Consider the following 22,721-nt stretch of genomic DNA (forward strand, 5'->3'; position numbering starts at 1 on the left):
AATGTGGATACAGATATAGTACTAAACTTGGCACAAATCCTCCTTCAGCATTACTCTTTTAATAAAAGAGCCATTTGAAGATTCAAGATGGCCACCAGTTCTGGCAAGGAAATGCAATAATTATCACACAATTTTCCCATATGGAAGTTTCCTATTAAAATCATGACTTTAAGTTGATTTTTACATAAATCAAGAGATTTTCTTTAAATCAAAAATTTGGATTAATTTTGTGTAATAGTTAAATGGTTTACTCTTTCATATTAAAATATTAGGATGTTTCACTTTTGAAGAACTATGTCTGAGGTAAGTTCTATATATTGTCATTATCAACTATTTGCTGTGTGAATGTGACAGAATTAGGTGTTAAGTCATGCTTACTATATGTGGCTACCCAATAGTAGAAAACAAAAAGTAAAATTAATTTGCTTCAAGCTCAACATAACAGTCCCACTATTATGAAGCTAGTTAGCTTATATCAGCTAACTTTGATAATGTGTACATTGAGGTAACTTTACATGTTGAAGCCCAAGCTTTAAGGTAAGATATTTTTAAGCTTGTGCCTTTGAAATGTCAAAGGGTGTAATTCACTTGTCAAGGGTGTAATTTAATTGACAATTGCTAACTTGTGAGCTAGCTCGCTAACTAGCCTAGCGCGCTAATGAGTTAGCATAGGAAGCTAGTAAGCTAATGCTGATTTAGGATTGAATAAGTACACTGTTGACTACTTGTACAGAATTAATTGGTACATCATTCACAATAAATTGTTTGCATTCACATTGTGTTTTAGGCATAATATTTAACATTACATATAGCGTAATAGTATAAGGTAAACCGACTTCCTGTCAGTTTAATAAGCCACTCCTGTTTTTTCTTTTCTGTATTCAACCAGATTCTCTGTAAAACTCTCTCCCTGTCAACCAACCTGTAATTAACTGTTTATCTGACAGTGTGTGTGTATGTGTGTGCGTGTGTGCGCGTGTCTTCACCAGCAGATGGTGCATTCCTCGGGCTTTTTTATGAATCACTGCTGCTGCTACTGCTGATGCTGCTGCTGGTTTTGGTGCTAGTCGTGTAGAGGCGGAGTTTTCTCTGCTGTTGTCGGCAGCAGCCAAGCAGAGGGCAGCAGGCTAGGTCCATCTCATCCTGACTGGATCACAGGACCAACATCATCATCCTCCATCAATCCACCCTGACAAGGACAATCTCTCCGGGAAAAACACACACACACACGGGGATAGGACAATCTTTTCAGAGAAAAAGGCAGAAATCGCATCGAAAGCAGCAAAATGCTGGCATGTACAGAAATGATCACCATGTGTCTTCAATCTGCCAAGCACGAACACTTGAGGAAGCAGCAGGAGCTTGACCACAACCAAAACCAAGCCATCCCTCTGTTTCATGATGTAAGTACACACGGGTTTGTGATGCTTGAAGTGCTTACCTTTTATAGCTTCTAAATTCATCCTCTTTGTCGTTTCTTTTTTGGTTGATTTTATGCACGAGTGTGTCTATATTTAGACATGTTTGCGGGACCGTCTTTCAATGGAACAATATGAGTAATTCTCTGCCCTCCATTCTGCTCTTTATGAATGGTTCACATCGTTAAATGCATCACAGTTTCCCATTTACGTGCTTGATGTACAGTAGCCCTGTTATGTAAGAAAGGTGAGTGCGTGCCATTAGGTGAATAACAAAGGAGATGCCAGTCATCTCACTTAGGCTACATTATAATGTTTTATTTAACTTCACGTATTTAACCTGCAGAACATTACATTGTAGTTGCCTCAATGTGGCTGCTTTCCTTTTTTTCATATGTTGACGGTCATGACATTGGTTTGTTGTTCCCTTGATGAAACATGCATATTGTCTATATAAAACATGATATTGTATCTATTTTTAATGAGCAGCCTTCCCTTCACAAAGCTCTAAACAGAAATATAAAAATAGAAAGATGGGGATATTGCTCACACAGTTGATAGATCCTCCTCTGGTGGCTGGACCTTTTTCTTTTTGCTACATATGTGAAAATACCTCATTATAGAGGACGACAATAGGAACATGTCCATGCAGTATTATATTTTAAAACACTGCATTATGTTTGGAGCTTTTACGCCTATGTTCTGCCTCCGGTTTGCAGCCTACCCTTCAAAAACTATACAATTCTCTCTTTGCTTGAGGCAAATATTTGGCCAGCAAAAGGAACATTAGACTGCAGCAAGAAGCACGTTTGGTTTTAATTGCAGTTAGCAACCATTGTTTCCAGCCCAATGCTGCATTTCTTCACTTAACCTATTACAATGGTCATCTATTCTATAATAGCTGCAAAAATTTAGAGTGTGATTTCACTAGACAGCAGCTTATCCAACCTACCAATCCTACCATGACCCCTTTCCAGTACAAAGAGCACTGAATCTTTTCTCTTGTATTCCTCTGTCTTCCTGACAGCAAAATTTTGCTTGTCATATCTACAGTATTATACAGAAAATTCTTCTTCTGCACAGACTCATTACTGCTCACTTAGACATGAGGAAGCTTGTTGTGTTTTTTCTCTCCCTCTCTCTAAAAAAGACTGTTTATGTATTCAGACGATCTGAAGGACTCACTGTGTGATTTAACAGACTCACAGTTGTGTGAAGGCTGTGTTAGCTTATACGTTCCTGGTAGACATTTTGCTGCTGTTTTTGAGATAATAATTTGCCTCAGAGGCTGATGTGAAGCGGTGTTGTCGTACAGTGTTGTTTCATACGTAGCTGTGATGCTGCAGATGTCCTGCTGTAGTTTTATTGTGTTTAAATGGACTCGGTGCGGCATATTAACAGGCCCCAGGGACTGGCTGAGATAGACATTACAGCCGAGCAGCATCCATATAACTAATAATGCTTTTAGAAGATCTTCATCAGCTCTGTGGGACGGCAGCACCTCCATCGACTCCACCAACCTCCCACTTAGCAGCACAAAGGAAGAGTAAAGGCCAGTAAATCTCCTACTCAGGTTTCTCCTGAGCCGATGTTTATTGCTCTCAATTTGTTTCCCAGATTTTATGGCGCAGCTCCTCGTTTCCTTTCTCTGAAGTGTTTTAGAAAGGATCCTTACATCAGCACTTATATTGTTTAGGGAGATTTGACGGTGACAGTGCAGCCTCCAGGCTCCTTCACTCACCTGCATACAAAAGTTATCATTCCTGCTTGTCAGTCCAGAGATGTTAAAAGTCTGTACCCGATGTTTTAGATGTTTTAGCCCATTCACTACAAAATCACTTACACTTTAGATCCCAGCTAACCTTTCTGAAAACTATTTTTTTTTTGTTTTCAATCAATAATCAGGGCCAATATTTTTTAGCTTATCACAGATTTTTGTTGACCAATAAGTAATGATGAATTGAAGGTGCAGAAGTGTGAAATATGGGTTTTGAAAAGGCAAAGGCATCTTTGGAGTTCAGTCTTTTGACATAAACAACCATTTGAAAAACTTTAGTGTGGTTTACTTCACATGAACAGACATAAAAGATTATGAGAAATTATAATTCAACATTTATTTCATGTTCATAATACAGGCTTGCACACACCACACACTCATTCATTTACTGTTTTCAACTATTTTATCAATTAGTCTTATTTTTTTCAATATTTTTAAGTCATCAAGTCTGCATTAACATTTCTCTATGTTACATTATTTTTTCAGGTATTACAATGCAGCCTTCTCAAATCAATCTGCCCATAAACTTATACCTAATGGAAATAAATGGAAACAAATTGATCTAGAATTGTAGGAAAATATGTGAAATGTCTTAAACCGTTCACTATGTGTTAAATACGTACAGTACATGTACATATGATTTGCAAACATATGACTGACTGACTTTGACCATAAAGACAAGCATTTTCACAGGGTCCTTAAAAAGCCAGTGCAATGTTTTGTATGCTGTACATTTTGTTCACTACCACTCTTTCTTGTATAGATTTTCTGTGAGTCTTAGATGTGTCGTGAATGGAGGAGGGATGCTTATAAAAAAATGGGATGTGAGCAGAGCGTGTTCAGGCCTTCACGCTCTGATGTGCTTGAAAGGAGACAGCTGGCTGTGAATGCACCGTTACACTCTGATGATACAGTTTATCAGCCAGCCACTGGACGCCATTGGTCCACACAGGGTGATTGAGCAGAAAAAAAAATGAAATGAAAGAGATGCCACTCTGAACAGATCTGACTTCTCACAGGTTCTGTGTTACGTGGTGAGGAGGTTGAAGATATTAATAATAACTATTGCGGTGTTCAAATATCTTATTATATATGAAACATAAAAGCTATCATACCAAAGCTCCTCTTCAATGTTCTGCTGTGCGTAAAGACTCATCGGTTAGCTTGCATCGTAAAACTCCTAGTGTGCATTTGTGCAAAATTTTATCTTCTTTGGTGTAACATGTAAATTTTCTGTTGCCACATAAAGGTACTGTATTTCCTCTTGATTGCGCAACATTTTAAATATCACTGTTTATCTTGTCTACTGCTTTTTGTCTCCAGACCAAAAAACCTAAACATGATCTTCTTGTCTTATTGCAGATATTCCGCCGGGCTGACAAAAATGGTGAGTAAGCAAAATACACAGCTAATTGGATTATACAGCTAATTAAAACTCAATTAAAAATCTCTTTGAAGGAGTTGCATGCAAAAATGAGATGCACCAGTGTAAAAAGAAAAAGGCACGACTTTGATGGCTCTGTTCAGACTGGGGAGATTTAACCTGCAGGAACTTATCTTTCTGTTTTATCGCCATCCTTGAGAGATCCAGATAGAAAGGATATAAATAACCAAGCTCAGGTGCAGGTGTATCTTTTTGGTTTTCGTGATGTGACTGTATTTTACAGGATGAACTCCTTTAGTGCAGCTGCTCACCATTCAATGCTCATCACAGTGATATCCTGCAAATATTGCAACATATGTGGACACAAATTCATCATATAAGTAAACTTGCTATACAGCAAATGTTGCCTCAGCTGTTGCTTACCTTGCGCTGTTTTCCTCTGTAGAAAATGCAGTTTTAACCCCAAATGGTACAAATTCACTGGAGACTTGCACCTAATGTGAATTTAATGTAATTCTCCTGGAAACATGTCACTGTTACATTTGATTAATGTGTTACCGTGTTTCATTTAAATCCCCTCTTTGCTTCAAAGGACATCCCCCTCCCCTAAATATCTCCAGGGGAAACATGGAGGTATTTATGAAACATGGAGCATCCATCTCTGCATAAAAACAGTGCTGACGAACAAGAAAACATTTTTACTCTTAATTTTTTATTTGTGCACTGCACCTCCATGTAATGGAATGTTTAAGGGGCCAGTGATGAATACATGATGACTATCTACAAGCTCTGATCAGTTCCCTCAGGAGGACTGTGAATGTGTTACATAAGCGCAGGGTTAACGATGCAACATTCGCTGCCATGAGCAGGGGTTGTCTGAGGTGCCTCACAGCTCGTGTGGAGATATTTAGATACAAAAAAATTCAGTTTGTGAATTATAGAGCCCTTAAGAGCTGCCTTTGTTCTTTGGGGCTGTTGTGAAGAAACTGTAGAAGTTACTAGGAAAGGGTGGGTGGATTTTTCTTTCCTCAAGTTGTGTCTCATTTCAGGTGATTATTAGTGAAACGTAATGACTGAAAACACAACAGAGGGTGTGATATTTTAATAGAAACAGATGTCGTATTTATATTACATGCATTTTTGTGAAGCCTCACGTTTGCTCCTAATGCCTGCCCCCCCCCCCCACACACACACACACACACACCACTCACACAAAGCTTCTATTTTTCTCTGTTTGTGGAAAAAAGGAAGAAAAAGCGAGAGAGGAGAACTCTCGCATGTTTGAGGTAGTTATCTTCAATTTGCAGCCGAGCTCTGCTTAGTTCTTGTCCTCGCAAACTCACTGAGTCGTGCACCCGAGAGGAAAGTGCTTCCTTCCAATCAGCACTGAGTGGGCTGCCATGATACGCCTCGAGCGCTGCTGATTTATCACATAATGAGTGCTGGCTACCAACCCACTACACTCTGTTCCTCTATGCTATTGTAATGAGGAATTAGATATTAAAAAGAAAAAAAGAAAACAATCGTATGAGTACAAGAACAAGAATGAAAGACTGAAAGCTTTTACTCAACAGCCTTGTGCTGAGATTTGTTTTATAATACATTTATGCTGCTGCTCACTGACTGGGCGCAGAGAACAAGATGAAACTGAAACTATGATCAAGGAGTTTTAGAATCTATTTTTTCAGTGCAACTTAGATTTCATAAGGAAAAAGCGAACCATGGCCAACAATCATGAAAATCAACATTATGAACATTATTTCAAATGTCTTTTGAAATAAATGAACTTTCATGGAGGAGGGATGCATTTTGTGATAAGTCACAGATCTGCCTTCAGGGAATTTTTCAAACAGAATACAGTGTAATCATCTGAGCTAAGTTCTCCACACATGCAGTGAGCTTAAAAATGATTTGTCAAGGCCGTTGATTGGTTTAGTTTTATAACACGGACATGTATGACTTTACTTTTTTCATCATTTATTCTTATTGATTTGTTCTGAAATAGCAATATAACACATTAGAGGAAACATTTATAAAAGAATATGTTTTGTAGAGGTGGTACCTGAGTGGATATGATGATTTTTCTTTTTTTCTCTAGACACTCAGATAATAAAAATCATTGTGAGGTGTCTCATCCACATATTTGTTCACTTGCAGGTTTTTAATTAAAGCTGTATTCAGTGCTGTAGCAGAGAGGATTGTAGACCACAGCAGAAATGCTGCAGCTCTGGATGGAGGACAGTAACATTATCAGTCATTTGTGGGATGCAAATCTTCAGCTGTCCTTTATCTGTTAAATGTTTTAGCAGCAAATTTTTTTCTATCAATTAATCCAAGCTAGGGTTGAAACTAATGATACTTTTCATTATAGCTGATTATTTCCTCAATTAATCCAACGCATTTTTGTCTATTAAAATGTTAAAAAAAATGCCATTTACAATTTCTCTTTGATTTGCTTGCATTGTCTGACCAACAGTCTAAACCTATAGATATTCAGTGTACTGTCATATAGGACAAAGAAAAGCAGCAAAGTCTTTTTGTATTTTAGCTCAAAAATGACTGAACTGATTAATATCATAATAATAACATAATTATCAAAATAGTTGAAGATTATCTTTCTGTCAATTGATTAATTGTCGCAGCTCTAATCCAAACATGTTTTCATCATTAAAATAAATATTCTGCACAATGCTAATAAACACAACTTAAAATTTAAATTCTGTTGATTCACTACATTTCTCTGCAAGAGAATAACTCTGAGTATTTTTTTTGTCTATGTTTACTTTCCAGTCTGTTCTTATCTCTTATTCTCCTGAATTGCACTGTTGGGCTTTATAAATTATTGCTGCTGCTTTGGTTTTAGCACTTAGCTTTAGGATTCCCTCGTGGAAAAGTGTTCCTGGAAAGATACAAGCTTCAGTACAGGTAGAGATTTTCACTTAGGTCACAGTTAGAGCTGCGGTTTTACTCAGTGTGAAGAGAGACAATTACAGTAAAACCACCAATTTGCCATGCTTCTGTTGTGAGGTACTGATTTATCATCCATCGGAACAAACACAAATTTCCCTGCAGAGGTGTTGTATTGACGGCAAGATAAATTACTGCAAAACCTGCATGTTCTTTGATTAAATCTCACTGTGTGAGAACTGGATGTTGATGACAGGGAGGAGTTAGGAGATGTTGACTGCAACTGCCAGACTTCAAAACTCATTGCTGGGGTCCTGTATGAGTGTTTTTAGGGCTGTAATCTATAACATGCACTGTTTTATGTTATCTAAAACTAAAGTCATAGAATATAATTATAATAAGACCATAATAAATTTAATTTTAAACCCACTTCCAGCCCCCCATAGGAGGATAACTTTATATCTAATTATCTTTTCTTACATGGACTGGTACATTAAAAATACATTATCTGCCTTAATCCAGTATATTTTTCTAGTTCATTAATGTATTTTCTATTGAAATGGGATGCTACTATGTAATTGGCAATGTCACTTTAGAATTTTAAAACTGCTTTTGCAACTTCGTCTGGGATCACGATCGAAACAATAGCAAAGTAACTGCTCTCCCTGCTGTGGCCAGACCAACCAAACAGATATACGTAAATAAACTTTGATTATTTGAATGTGGCATGCTTATGATTGGTCAAATAGTCATTGTAACACAGTGTTAAAGGACACTAAGCTGCTTCACAATGTGGAGAAGGCCCCACACAAGGCATGTAATCAGAAGTGTACAGTATTTAATCAAACACTCAGCTTCACTTGGAGTGTGTGTGCAACTGTTTACACACAGTGGAAACAAAGTGGAGCCAGGTTGTTACATGTGCGGAGGGAAATGTGTAGTCTGCTCTTATATTAGTGTTTTAAAATATGTAAGATAACTATAGAAGTTCAGAAGGTCTGTAATGCATTGGTATTGTTATTTTGTCTGCGACCAATCATTTTCTTCATCAGATTTTTTACAATGTTGTCAAACTGACAGTAAATCCTCACATTTCACATCTCACACATGAAACTGGAAGCAATGTTTCATATTTCTGTTTTATAAATGACTGAAATGGTTGAAATCAATTATCAAAATTATTGACTAATCTCACCAGCCCTACAACATAAAATACAAATCAGGTGTTTTGTTCCATGGTCTCTGTGGTTAATGTTTGGTTCATTTAACTGTAAACTATAATTCAATCTTTGTTTCCAAGAGACAACAGTCATTGTTGGCATGGCCGCAGGAATCAAAAGAACCTTAACATAAGTCATTTTAAAGTGTTTGACCAAACAACCAATGCTGTAGGTTTTTCATGATAGCCTCGCTGACTGGTAATCGACTAATTGTTTCAATATTAATTGTGATGTAGCGCTTTCAATTCTTATTCATGCACATTTTACTTAAATTATGAAATTGGAAACATATCCTCCAGACAAAACACATGCCGGACAGACAGCTTCAGAGACAAACACCGTCTTTAGCCACGAGCTATCAACCATTCTACCACTGCAGTTCCGCTCTCTGAGAAACTTGCAAAACGTGCCATCTGAGCTGCACTGTAACTTGTTTTTGGGCTGTATAATTGGGTGTGAATCTACACCAAAGCAGCTCTGGTGGAGAAGGCTGGAGAATGAGTCAGAGGTGCAACAGACTGTGTTTACTCCTACACCATGTGGAAAGAAGATTCTTACAGGGAAGTTTAAGAAGGGAATTATCGTTCTGCCTCGTCTAATAGCTTCATCTTCCAGCCGTAGCCAGACCACAACAAATGTTCAGTAAGCGCACAGATTGCCATCCTCAGCCTGTGATCCTTATGTAAGTGAGAAAGTAACAGCTAAACAATGTGAGACACTTTACATCTTAATGTTTTTAATGTAGCAGATACTGATACAAAATGCATCATGTCCAGAGCCATCCACAGTGTGAGTTGGCAACAGGTAAAAATTGCTCTTCCCGACTAACAGATGATAGGATTTACCGTTAGCTCGGGGCTATGAGTTAGAGCACTGTTGCCTGGCAGGGATTTCAGAGCGGGGTCTCAAAAGGTTTCAGTGCTTCCACAGCAAAGATGACGAGATCTCATTATCGTCTGAAGTTAGCCTGCTCTGACTACTCAAACTATAACCTCCAGTCCCTGCTCCCACTTTTCTCAGGATGCTGCAAGCCCTGCAGCACACAGCCAGACGCTGCTTATGAGAGGCAGACCATGCTTACCTTTAATACACTCTTGCGTCTGAGTTTATCCTCTGAGCTGCCATTAGCTACACCATGATGAAGCTATAAAATTGGTGCAAACTCTTTTTAAGTGATTACTACTGTAAAAGCAGGAATGAATTATAGTGGAAATTGCGTTTTTTTTTTGTTTTTTTTCAGTATCTTTTCAGCATTGAGGAAATGGAGGCAGCGATACGGTCTTATTTAAAAAGGAAAATGTTTTACTTAATGAGGGAATTATTCTCTTTATTTCTCTTAAGAGCAGAAATTGGATTTTCAGCTGTATCACTAACAACTAACCATTTGTTGCAGTAATGGAGTTGGATGTGGGGTATTAGTGTGTAGGTTTAATTCACTTCCATGGGAAACACTTCTAAATGTAATTTATTGATTTTAGTTTTGTCCTTGAGAGGATTTAAAGCCAAATAAAGACACACCTATGTCAACTGATGTGAATATTTTCATTTGCAGTAGCACTTTAGAGCTCCTCACCAGAATTAATTTAGTGTTGAGAAGCCAAATTAGCCTGATCCCATTATATTGAATAATAGATAACTCTTCAATGAAGCCATAAAAAAGTGGCGTGTGATTTTTATGGGTGTGTCTCCTTTCAGACGATGGGAAGCTGTCCTTGGAGGAGTTCCAGTCGTACTTCACTGATGGTATCCTCACTGACGAGCAGATGCAGGAGCTGTATTACTCCATCGACAGGCAGCAGACAGAGTAAGCTCATCTTCCTTTTTGGGCATGATCCAACTCTGCTGCCATCTGTAGCCCCTCCTGCTCTCCTGCTGCCTGGCAGTGCAATGTCAACACTTCACTTCAGTGAAGATTATGTCAATATTCCATAGAGAGCCTTAATTCTGGCATGAAAGCCCTTGAGTTTGCAGCACTCTGTTTGCACACTGATGAGCAAAAATGAGATTATTACTGTAAATATGTTAATGTTTGCCTGTGCCAGCGGCTCAGAATTAAACTTGAAAAACCTTTATTAGAATAACGTGTGTCTGTGTGCACAACACCGATGAACTGGAAATGAGATATCACTCTGTTCTGTTGGCAGCACTGAAGTACCAACAAATCATAATGAACAATAACCTCTTAGGTGTTAGAGTTTAGCTACACCATTATATGTGCAGCTCAACTTTATTTTTATACTGTCAACTTCAAACAAATGTAAATACATATAAAAGAATTTGCAAAACGTATCAAACACAGCTGTGCATTAACTTTGCAAAATGATATTTTAACTCAATGTTGTCAAGGTGACAATCAAATTAAATTGTACTTTCCGTCCCTCTTATTATTGAACTCTTTATTAAGATGATTGAAATCTTAAGTACCTATAATACAGAATGAAACAACACAACTATCAAAAGTATACAAATATGATGACATTTTGCCTTCCTATATCAATGTCCAGTAAAATCTGCACAGGTACAATACAGCACGTTATAATTGCTATAACACAGTACATTATACGTTATTATACGTTATTATACAATATGTGATGTAAAAGTTCTTTCAGTTTTAGTTGCAAGGCACCAGTGCTCCTGTGTTTAGGTCCTTGTCTAAATGCCCCTCAGAAGTCAGTAGTGAAAACCAATGTCTCCTTGTTTCAAATGGAAAGCTACAAGGAAACAATGATCTTCAGCCATGCTAGTGGCTAACGATGGCATGCTAACATGTTCACAAAAGCGATACTAATGTGCTGATGTTAAGCAGGCATAATGGGTACAGGTGTAAGGTTCATGATCTTAATTTATTGTGTGCATTCTAATTAGCACCAAACACATAGTACAGCTGAGGTGGATGAAAATGTTAGTTATTAGTTTTGCAGGTATTAGGCCATAAACCAAAGTACTAATGCTAACTTTAAATTCTGATGAAAAGTCATTTTAAAGTGCATTTATCTATGTAGTTTGTATATCTGCACCAAATTTCACAGCAATCCAATTAAGAGTTGTCAAGATAGTTCAGTAAAAGCCAAAATGACCAAAATATTGGTTGCAGGAGAGGAAAAATGAGGGGATGATCAAGGTCAGTCAGACTGACATTGGTCTGTTGTGCAAACTGACATTGGAGCCATGTTGCTAGCATGTATAATTAGACAAAAAGACTGGACTTTTTCCAGTGCTTTGTGAAACTCTATTTTAAGCTCCCCAATGATAACTCTTTTTCTCTTCTTTCCGTTGCCATCCCTCTTCACAGCAACCTGGACATAGACAAGCTCTCAGGTAATTAAGCGTCATTCTTGCATCATTTTATTTTTTTATATACAGTACATAAGCTTGCTTAAGCCCAGGTTTCATGGTTCTGGCTGTTGCTCTTGGTATAATCAGCTGTCTGATGATAACCACAACACAAACCAAGGCATGCCCCAGCCCAGTGACTGTAATTATGGCATTGGCCGAACTACTTTAATTCTGTTAATGCCATTAGTGTCAGTGTTGATATATCTCCTTCTCGTGGAAAACACCACTGATCAGTGTGCTGATCAGACACAAACCATGCTGAAAGTGCTTAACGACTCTTCTCCTCCAGAGTACTTCACCCCACATCTGGGAGAATATGTCAGCGTCCTGTCTGCTCTGGAAAAGCTGAATGTGGCCATTTTGAAGGCCATGGATAAAACTAAAGAGGTGGGTGATGATGGTTTCCCCTCCGCGCTGTGTTGAGTTTTGCATGTCAGGGCAGACTATTAAACGTTTCAATAACTTTCAGGATGTCAGCATCCTTCACCCCTCCAGGCATCCAGGCAGGCTTTGTTGTTTTTGTGCCTCAGCTGTCAGTGTGAAACACTCTCACAGGTTTTGTGGTACAAAAGAAAAAAACTGCCCAGCATGACGGATTCTGCCTCTCTTCACCGATGATACATTTTCAAACATAGACTCACAGTGCCATACAAAAAATGACTTCCTACCAGCTGATGACAGCAGATGTCAGTTTGTTGGAGTGAGAAACATGGCAAATTTCTGTCTTTGTAAATCAGCTGGACAGTCTTTCATGTAAGGCTGTTCTTATGCTGTATTCACACAATGTTGACAGAACAGGAAGAAAACCTTTCATCCCAACTTAAGAGTGTTCAAGCATTATTCCCAGGTGGTCAGACCTGTGAACCTAACTTAACCAAGCTATGGCCGTTATTATAGTAACCACGGCAACGATCGGTACGCCACTTTCAGGACAGTCACGTGTTTGGTATTTATGGTAACCATGACAACCGAAACGAGACAAGAGGTGAGTGTCAAAATAAACCAGGAAGTACAAGACAAAGAACACTGGGAGAAACAGAAAGGTAACTTAACTATCCAGACGGGGGCGTGACAACATGAACGGCCAGCATGCTACAGTATCATGCTAATGTTTAGCATGAACAGAATGCCATGCTTACCACGATCATCATCTTACTTGAGAGTGTTAGCATCCTAAGATTTGGTCATAAACCAAAATATAGAACAAATGAAATTTTGACCTGATATTGAGCCACACTGCTAGCATGGTTAATAAAGACCTAAAAACAATCGACAGAGAAAAGCAGCAAATCAAATCAAATATCTATTTTCAGAATTGTTGCTGAGTAATCTTCTGTCAACCAACTAATTGATTAACTTAGTATTCACCATTAGATGTCATTATAACTTTCATGTCAGTAAACAGTAGATAGGGTTTTCAACATTACCATGAAAATGGTAGGTCTGTTCTGGTGTGGTTGTGTAACGTGCTGGAACACAAGAACACCTGAATGCTGCAATATGCTCATGCAGGAATACATCACCTTCACATGGGAACAAGATTTCCTCTAGCAACATAGGCTGTTGCATGTTATTACTGCTGTTAACTCAAGTGTGTCTTTCATCTTCACATGATGGCACAGATTGCATTGTGTTGGCTGTCTGACATTACATGGAGTATTTTTTTTCTTTTTCTATTTTTTTGCTTTACATTTAAAACCACTACAAGCAGTAACATGATTCCACTTAGTTTGTATACCTTTGGTTTCATTACTCTAATCTGTTCCGTTCTAAATGTAGATTTGAGAAAAAAAAAGGTTTGGCGTTTAAATTGAGAAAAACACTGTTGAGTTCAAAGGAGTGAAGGTTATAGCCCAGTGTTTCTTTTACATTTATTTCCAGATGTTTCATCAAATCATCAAGCCTTGGACTGTGAACCATGCTAATTAGAACGTTAGGAAATGTCTGTTAGGAGACCTGGTCCAGCAGAGCGGTATACTGTGTATTAAGAGATGTAGAGGGGATTAAAGCTGTAGTCATGCTGTTTTAGGCACACACAGTTGAAATCAACATCAGAGAACTTCCACTGGGACATCAATAGCTCAGCTGACTCAATCGATCTCCCCTAACCCTTCCATGTTAAGCCAACAAGCTAATATTTATTTCTGTTTGGCAAGGGTAGAGAATAATACGCAGACTGTGAACAGACAGATATTTGGACGTGGATGAAGTCGTATAATATGCTTGTTTTCTGTGTATATAGTGACTTACTTTCACTGCAGTGCAGCAAGTGGGTGTTATAGATGATAGCAAGAGAGAGAACATAGTAGATGACATTATCTGAGGCTGACAAATCCCCTCAGCTGTCCAACTGATCTGACGTCAGATCCTCCTCAGAACTGCGCCACAAACACACATTTTTTTCAGCTGCTCTGATCTCGTCCTCTTTCAATTCCTGTTTCTGTTTTTTAATCCAGTTCCATCATTCACTCAGAGGCACACTTTTCTTTCTCTCTGTTTTATCCCTTCTCTGTGCATCCATCTTCTCCGACATTATCTGCCTGTCTGGCTCTTTTTCTTTTTCTCTTGTACTTTCCCCTTCTCTGTATCACCCACTGCAGCAGTTTATGCATTTTTATGCCTCGGTGCCAGCGACAGGGATTACGTTTTCAGGTTGTCTGTCTGTCCGTCTGTCCGTCTGTCCCTCTGTCCATCCTATCCTCTTGAACGTGATATCTCAGGAACACCTTGAAGGGATTTCTTCCTATTTGGCACAAAAAGTCACCTGGACTGGATTAACTGATTAGAATTTGGTGGTCAAAAGGTCAAAGGTCATTGTGACCTCACAATGGCTGTAACTCTAAATAATGATATATATAAAAAAGAATATAGGATATAAAATGTATATCCTAATTATGACAAAATTCCACACAAAAAATAGGATAAAATTATGATGACATTTTATATCCAAAAGGTCAGAGTCACTGTGACATCATAATGTTTCTAAACATTGTTCTACGCTGTAACTGAGAAACAGATGGGGGGATTGTTGGTGGCAGCATACATACTAGTTCATCTCACTGAAATCAGACTTAGCTATTAAATTCAAATTTTTTACTTGAAGCAATTCCTTCATAGTGCCTGAAAACACAGCATGTAATTTGATGAAATCAGCACAGTAAAATGTATCTTCTGTGTTGTTGTGCTGCCCCAATATGAAAAGAAAACATCAGCTGTGTTGTCATAGCGCTTCTGTCTCAAAAAGAAAGAGAGAAGAAATTGAGAAAAGGACGGAGGTTCATTACTCATGTTGTGTCTCTGCTGCCCGGAAAACAGAAACAAAAAACACGTAGAAACGAGGATTCCAACAAGCCTGCGGTCATTTCTCAAATGTCTCCGCTCCATTTCTTCTGGACTTTATTTCTTTGCACCACAGGGTGCTGGTGAGGGTGACAGGCATCATTATCCACAAAAACAAATCAGACAAAGTTATGTTTATGTGGAGTAACACAGCTAAAAAAAAACAGCAGCCATTACATTTTCAGTTCATGGAAAACACCATTATTACCGTGTGTGCTTTGCACCCATTAATTCAGGATAATCTACGCAGTGAAATGTTCACACCATGCATGTCTGAATTGTTTTAAGGTGGCAGGTGGGAATAATATCATTTTACCTTTGTTCACTGCAAGATACCTAAATCAACAAACCTTATTATTTATTGAGAGAGGGAGAGAAAGCATAATCCTAACTAAGGAAACAAGAAGCATTTGTGGGACTAAAGATGAATGATGACCCATTCTTTTCCTTGATTTTACCCTTTCTCTTCGCTCCAGGAGTATCAGGGTTCATCAGTGCTGGGTCAGTTTGTGACACGCTTCCTGCTGAGGGAGACCTCCACCCAGCTGCAGTCCCTTCAGTCATCCCTGGACTGTGCTATGGATGCTGTTCATGACCAGGGCTGTACAGGGAGGAGGATACTGAAGAAGCCCCAGGACTTGCCTGTCCAGAGGTTGGCCAAACGCCCCGGCCGACGCATCCAGAGGAACATGTGTCTCTCGCCAACTGACCCCTACTCTGGCATGCTCACCACAGGTACGCTTCAGAAACACTGAGTTAAAGATACTGGAGGTAAATGTGACAAGGGCAAAAGTTTAAAAAGATCATATTGCAGCTCTTGGGCTCAGGAGGATGCTCACTGAAGGTAATTCAAAACAGAACATGAATTACTTTGATAGAGTGTCCTTGGTCAGATTTCCCGTGTTGTGTTGAGCTCATATTTTTGTTTCTTTGGTCAGGGGTCAGTGTGGAGCCAGACAACCACTGGGGCTCCCAGATCAACCAGCTGGAGCAACTCATAGACAAACTGGAGTGTGAGGTTTGTAGAAAAATCCATCTGCTTTTGTCAGAGTGAAGATGTTTTTACCCTTGGATAAAGCCAGGCTAGCTGTTTCCCCTCACAGCCAGTCTTTATGCTAAGCTAAGCTAAGCTAACTAGATACAACAAATAGAAACACTTCAGATAGACATTCATCTGTTTATTTAGTTTATTTAGATGTTCTGCAGTTTAATTCTTGACTATTTTAAGGTGGACTGTGGTAAAATGAATTCTGGGTAAATAAAGACTTTTTTTCAAAATCAAGAACCACAAATTATGAGCAACTCTTTCCTGTTGTTGGGTGATACTGGTCAGCGCAGGTGTCACTGATTACCATGTTACCATGGTAACATTGGCCTTAGACCTGAGCTTCTCCGGGAGTAAGGTGTCTAATATTTTTGGCTTAAAATTAATTAGTTTTTATTTTTGTGAAACATTCTGTCCAACATCAGATTGATCTATGAGCAACATTAAGACATGACCAACACTACAGACCAGTCTGAAATATCTTTGTGAAACTGTCCCCTGGTTCTAGGTTCTTAGGTTCAGACCTGAGAATAATATTGATCTTCTCATATAACTCTCGACAACAAAGTGTATTTCCTGAAATCTGGAGCAGTACCATAGTGGCTTGAGAAATTCATGGTTTCTGAATTTTATTTGAAATGGGTCACCCTCATAAGAATTCAAGCCCTTTAAGTGGCAATATAACAATAATACTTAATACCAAAGAGTGAGAGCACTAAGACCAGAGCATCGCTACAATGGTGAGGTGGTACATTGTCATTTTAATGTGTTTGAAATTGCAGCTAAAAGGTTTTACTACAGTGGCTCAGCTGTTACAGGGAGAAATGTCAAGCAGACCGTATGAGCCCTAATCTGTTTTTTGCAGATATGGGATCCGACGTGTTGTCAGAGAGGATGATTTGTAGAAAGTGCAAAACAATCTGAATGCAGTGTATACGGTATCAGCCTGTGAATACATGCTGGGCTCCACTCAGTCTAGACTCTGAGGAGAGGTTCAGTGTGCTGATGAGACACAGTGGTTGTTCAAAAAAGTAGAGGCCAGACCTCTGCTGGATTCAGTTAAACCAGTTCTGCTCCTAATCTTTGTTCTGCTTATAGCTGAATGAAATATTTATGCCCACATTTTCAGAGTCCACATCTTGAACCTCTCAAAGAGGACACATTAGCAGGGACGTATAAATCGGTGAGTCAAATTCACCAGTATGATTGTCAAATTTTATGTCTTTACGTAGAACCAAATATCATATAATAATGTTGATGCTAATTGTTGAGGAGTTCCGGGTGTTTTTTGATGTATGTGATTTTTTTTGAACAGCTGGAAGCGTCATTATTCGGTGATGTAATTATGAATCTGGTTTGTTTTCTCTCACACTACTCTAGAACATTCTCCTGGTTCAGAGACAAATGTCCGTGAAGGAGAGAGATGTGGAGCAGTTTCAGCAAGCTCTCAAAATCTACGCAGATGCGACGAGCAGCCAACTTAACAATCTGCAGTATGTCCCTTTATCTGCCTCAGTACCTGTGTTTGCCTCAGGATCTCTCTCTGAATTGATGCAGCCACTTCGAAACGCTTCAAATTTCCCAAACGGACCCGATAACCCCGGCTGCTTTCTTTCTCTCTCTCTGTGTCTGTTTATTTTTAGTGTTTCAGTCCAGAACCTGCCAGACAGATCATGCTTCATCATGTATGAATTCTGGCAGGACCGTCTCTCCTGGATGAGGTAGGATCAGAAGGGCTTCATGGCGTATTACACCAGAAAATACATTCTTAGAAATTCGCTGCTGAACCAAAATTTGTCCAGCGCACCAGGCTGATCGCAGGCTCTGTTTGAAGTTTTATGGCAGTCTCATCTTATCATCCCTGTTTCCCTACAGCTACCTGCAGTCGACCATCAGTAAGACCTTCCAGCGCTGCATTATCGACTCACTGGAAGATCCGGAGATGGTCTCCACTATGCTCCTCCCAGGTAGAATCCAGACCTTGAAACAATAATCTCTGATTAAATGTTGCTATTTCATGCAGAAAGATCTCACATGAATCCAGTGCAGTTCAATTGGTAGTTTTATGAATTAATTATGACTATTCTCAGTAAAAAAGAGATGAAGAAATAAAGAAAAAATACCAAGGCCTTGCGGAAAAATATTATTGCATGTATCTCACACAACGAGCAGGCGTTTTCAGCACTTCATGAGAAAGAGAATTATAGATGAGATGAAATGTTAAATGATGAAGTCATTAAGTCTTTCTGGGAGAATGATTTGTGGGAAATAATAGAAGTCAAGTGCTTTACAGCTAAAATATACCTTTCATATTGTTATAATCAATATTTTCATATTGACAGCAGATCAAATGACTATATGTTTGTATTTGAAAGGAATCGTCATAGTGTACAGAGTAGTTCCCCTCAGCTCTAATGGAGCGTTTTAGCATCTTTTAGCCCCTTGTTTTGGTTTTCCAGCCTGTAACTTTACTGTTTTGAGTCACTCTCACCATAAGACAGAAACAGTTTGCAACTAGCTAGTGAACACAGTGGAGCATTTAGCTGCTAAAGAGCCAGATATTTCCCTCAGGAGTTGGTAAAGACCAAAAACAGAGCTAAAAGGAGAGTAAATATTGGACTTAAATTACCCAGCTGGCCAGAAAGCAGACTCCAAATTCAAAGCTAATATTGCTTTGGATGTGTTGGTGTCTGGTTGCTAAACAGTTCAGCATATCAAATTCAAAGGTGTTGCATTTACAGCTTGTTTCTGCTGCAGAAACACGTGGCCCGAAAACCTATTATTGCAGGTTTAATGTGTGAATTAGATCATTTGTAGTTTTCAATTCAAAGCTAAGTAACATGTTGTTATATACCTAGCTTCTCTTCCTTCTGTCATTCTTAATTTATTTGACTCAAGCAAAGACCATAAAATACAGACCCTTAATTTCTGTTTCATTTTACAGCCTCTTGGTGGATTATGAACAACAACTGACAGGGCAAAGCGGCTACTTTTCAACACAATAAGAGCAGGAGGAAGAGGCGATTGTATAATTGTTTTTTTCTTTTTTGTTCCTTGATATTTGTTTCCTCGTGGCATGACCAGGATTGTTTTTGCAAAGCCATGCTCCAAGGTTATAAAAAAGATTACTGATTAGATAAATCAGTCAACAGTGAAACAAACTAAAACCTTGGAATAGAAAGAATTGAGGTAATGCAATATTTTATTGTGTGATCAGGATCCGTGCTGATGTTTCTTTCACAGTTTTGGCACATTTCTTTTCTTCTATTTTAATGGACACACAAGAAATAACAATAGAAAAAAAGATCTGCATGATTTCTTATTCCTCTGTGCTAGTTTATTTCAATCAAAACTACATTGTAGAGTAGGTATAATGTCAAAGATGCCACAAAAATAGCAACATATGAATAACAACTGATCTGTGCATCTATCACTTCCTTCACTCTTTCTTCAGTACAGACAAAAACAGAAATAGTGGTAGGGTTATCCTGCATTTTCCCTTGTTCTCTCTGTGGTATTGTGCTTTGTTGTCTTCTTCAAAGCTTTGCTAGCAGGTGTCTTTTTGCTGAAAGGTTAGAGAGCCATTAGATAGAACAAAGTTATTGAATGATTATGGTCCGCATCTAAACTTTTATCATCCGTGTGTCACTTTTGCACTTTAGAAAAATATGGACCTTGTTGTGAAGAACAGACATTTATTGTAGACTGTCTATTGAAATGTAGAATTAACAAGCCAAGAGGCTGCACTGAAGTGTAGTCAAACATTAGCGGACAATAACAATTAACCAAATAACTGTGCAGTTTGCCTGTACTGTTACTTTATGAATAAAACTTAAAAGCCATTATTTTACATTTGCAGTGTGTAATCAGAAGAGTTTAATGGTACAGTGCGCACAAATAGGAGTTTATATTTTGAGTACAGAAATTAAGCAGAAACTGTTTTTGTGTGATGACATAAGACATAAGTCGATTAAGATTGTGTACAGTAGTTAATGGAAGCTGTAAGATGTAAGTAATTGTTGTAGAACATTGGTAAATGTACAGTATGACAGTATATTGAGCCTCGGATGCTCTGATAAGAGAGGAATGAGTGTGTTCACTCTTTCTTTGAAGTGTCTATCATTTCTTTTATGAAGAATATACAGTTGTTATGTGGATGTTATGATTGTTTTCTGGCATGAAATAAAGTTCATGACATGTTGATGACATGAAAAGATGTATTACTTGTCTCTTTGCTTAAGTTGAATAACATGTTAATGAATTGATATCTAATGAAAAAAATCATAAATGAAGTGGTTCATATATTGACCATTTACCTTATATAGTGTTTGTGGGACTAAATGGTCCTTTAAATTTACTAGGAGTAAAGAATTGGTGCTTATTTAGTCTGACGCTTTTTAAATTGTATTAGAATCTAGGTGAGACGGCCATCAAAGAAACTGGAAAAAGAGGAAATTATTTTCCCTCTCTTTCAAATAAGACAGACTGAAAATACCTTGTAAATATATGCTAAGGAATTTCAATCCCACCTTGTGTTGAATCTGGGGCAATTAGCTGGTTTTCACTCTTCAAAGCCAGCTGGCTCTTCCTTGTTATGAAACAGCTCTCACCTGGAAACTTTACTGTCAAAGTTTGCACTGCAGCAGCAGCTGAAATCTCACGTTCACAGTCTGTATTTTTGCTCTTAATAGTATATAAACATCAGGGTATATTTTACTTCACAGCATCTTTATCCCAGAGTGCATTAGCTACCAAAAAATAAGAAGATTAAGTTATGGAATTTAAAAATTTTCCTAACACATAATCTATGTACAATATAACTCACATATGAGGATTTCGTTTAAGTACTAACACTGTGTTGTTGTGTTCTGCACTTTTTATCCACGAGTGTATATTTAGACTCCAAAAATAGGCCAGTGTAATGTGTGAACTCACACTGCAGTAGATCAAAGTGTTACTCAGATCAGTCTTAGTAGACGCTCTTACATTTACATGTCTCACATGATTCCAATAATACCTGCATAGCTTGAAAACAGAGTGTGCTGTTGCTCCAGTGGGCAGACAGAAGTCCAACCTTTCGGGTCTCTTCAAAGGTCATGTTAGAAGAAAAGGGTTCTGTATGATGGAAGCTGCAGGGGGGTGAAGATGCCGAAGGCAGGAGCCCTTTTAGAGCTGCAGCTTCTAACGGAGCGAAATTCAAAATCAATCTCTCAGTGAGCGGGTACGATATGTTGATGCCATTATGTCTTTTTGTGAAATTTCCTGGTGCAAATTGGGCAGAGAATCCAGGGCAGACTGAGCAGACACTAATACTTGTAAGGTGGATGCAAGAGAAGGCGAGTCAGTTGCCTGTAAGTGGATGCCATTTGTGATGTTTGGCTCCCATTAGCAGACAAGGCTCCAATGTTAATGCACCTGATTGTCACTGCACTGCTATTTGATCAATTTGGAGCTTGAGAGCATGTGTTTGTGCTCATGTATAATTAAGAATAAGTGGTTAGAATAGTTGGAGACGAAGTGAGAGGGGAAATGCACGGGCTAGAGAGCAGAAGAGCACTGAGAAAAAATGAGAAAAGAGGAATTGGTGTGTGTGTGTGTGTGTGTGTGTGTGTGTGTGTGTGTGTGTGTGTGTGTGAAGAGACAAAGACACACTGGCAGAGGAAAATCAGGGTCAACTGTCAGAGCGCATTGACATTGAAGGGAAGCAAACCCAAGCAGAAAGCTTGAGTTCTGATTTTCCTGAAGTGTAGCGCACGTGCATATCCTCACACGCCAGAGGACACACACGTAATAAGTTATAGGTTAACAGAAGGACGGATGGAGGAAGGAGGAGGAAGAGGTGGGAGTTTGGAGATGAGGAGAATGCAGTGAAGGGTACAGCTACATGTCTCCTAGCATTTTCCAGCCCAGCTTAGTGCCAGCTGATCAAGCATGGATTACTGACAGCCTAAGGCACAAAATATATTTCCTGAATTAGAAGATGTTTGATCTGTCTTATCAGATGGGCTCCGCTGCCTACTTTCATTGGCCACACATTTGTATCAGCGGCAACACGAGCGTAGGAGTGCATCAGCTAACTAACAATAACAGCAGCGTTTTCTCAGATCCGAGTAAAACAGAAAGAATGACATTTAGCATTAGCTTAACTCAAGGTTCCTGCTCCTTTTAACAAACAGTGAGGGATTCTGGGGTTTCAGTACAGATAAGAAAAATGTATCGTTAAATCGGCCTACATAATGAATAAGGGGGAAGATCTCATTTTACTGGCTGTTTGAAGTCTTACGATGCTATATTA

General features: G+C 38.6%; 1 protein-coding gene across 1 annotated transcript; it reads left to right on the forward strand.

Moving 5' to 3' along the window:
• Window positions 1-1,059: 1,059 nt before the first annotated feature.
• LOC111670818 (N-terminal EF-hand calcium-binding protein 1-like) lies at window positions 1,060-20,644 on the forward strand. The gene is made up of 12 exons (XM_023427726.2): window positions 1,060-1,403; window positions 4,558-4,582; window positions 10,402-10,510; window positions 11,999-12,024; window positions 12,332-12,429; window positions 15,858-16,116; window positions 16,320-16,399; window positions 17,556-17,609; window positions 17,807-17,919; window positions 18,070-18,147; window positions 18,302-18,393; window positions 19,371-20,644. The coding sequence occupies exons 1-12, from the start codon at window positions 1,287-1,289 to the stop codon at window positions 19,397-19,399; spliced, it is 1,080 nt and encodes a 359-aa protein (XP_023283494.1). The 5' UTR covers window positions 1,060-1,286; the 3' UTR covers window positions 19,400-20,644.
• The last annotated feature ends 2,077 nt before the right edge of the window (window positions 20,645-22,721 follow it).

Source organism: Seriola lalandi, unplaced genomic scaffold (genome assembly GCF_002814215.2).
Source record: "Seriola lalandi dorsalis isolate HSWRI2012SDOR001 ecotype SW California unplaced genomic scaffold, Sedor1 jcf7180002054861, whole genome shotgun sequence".
In the NCBI taxonomy this organism is placed as follows: Eukaryota; Metazoa; Chordata; class Actinopteri; order Carangiformes; family Carangidae; genus Seriola; species Seriola lalandi.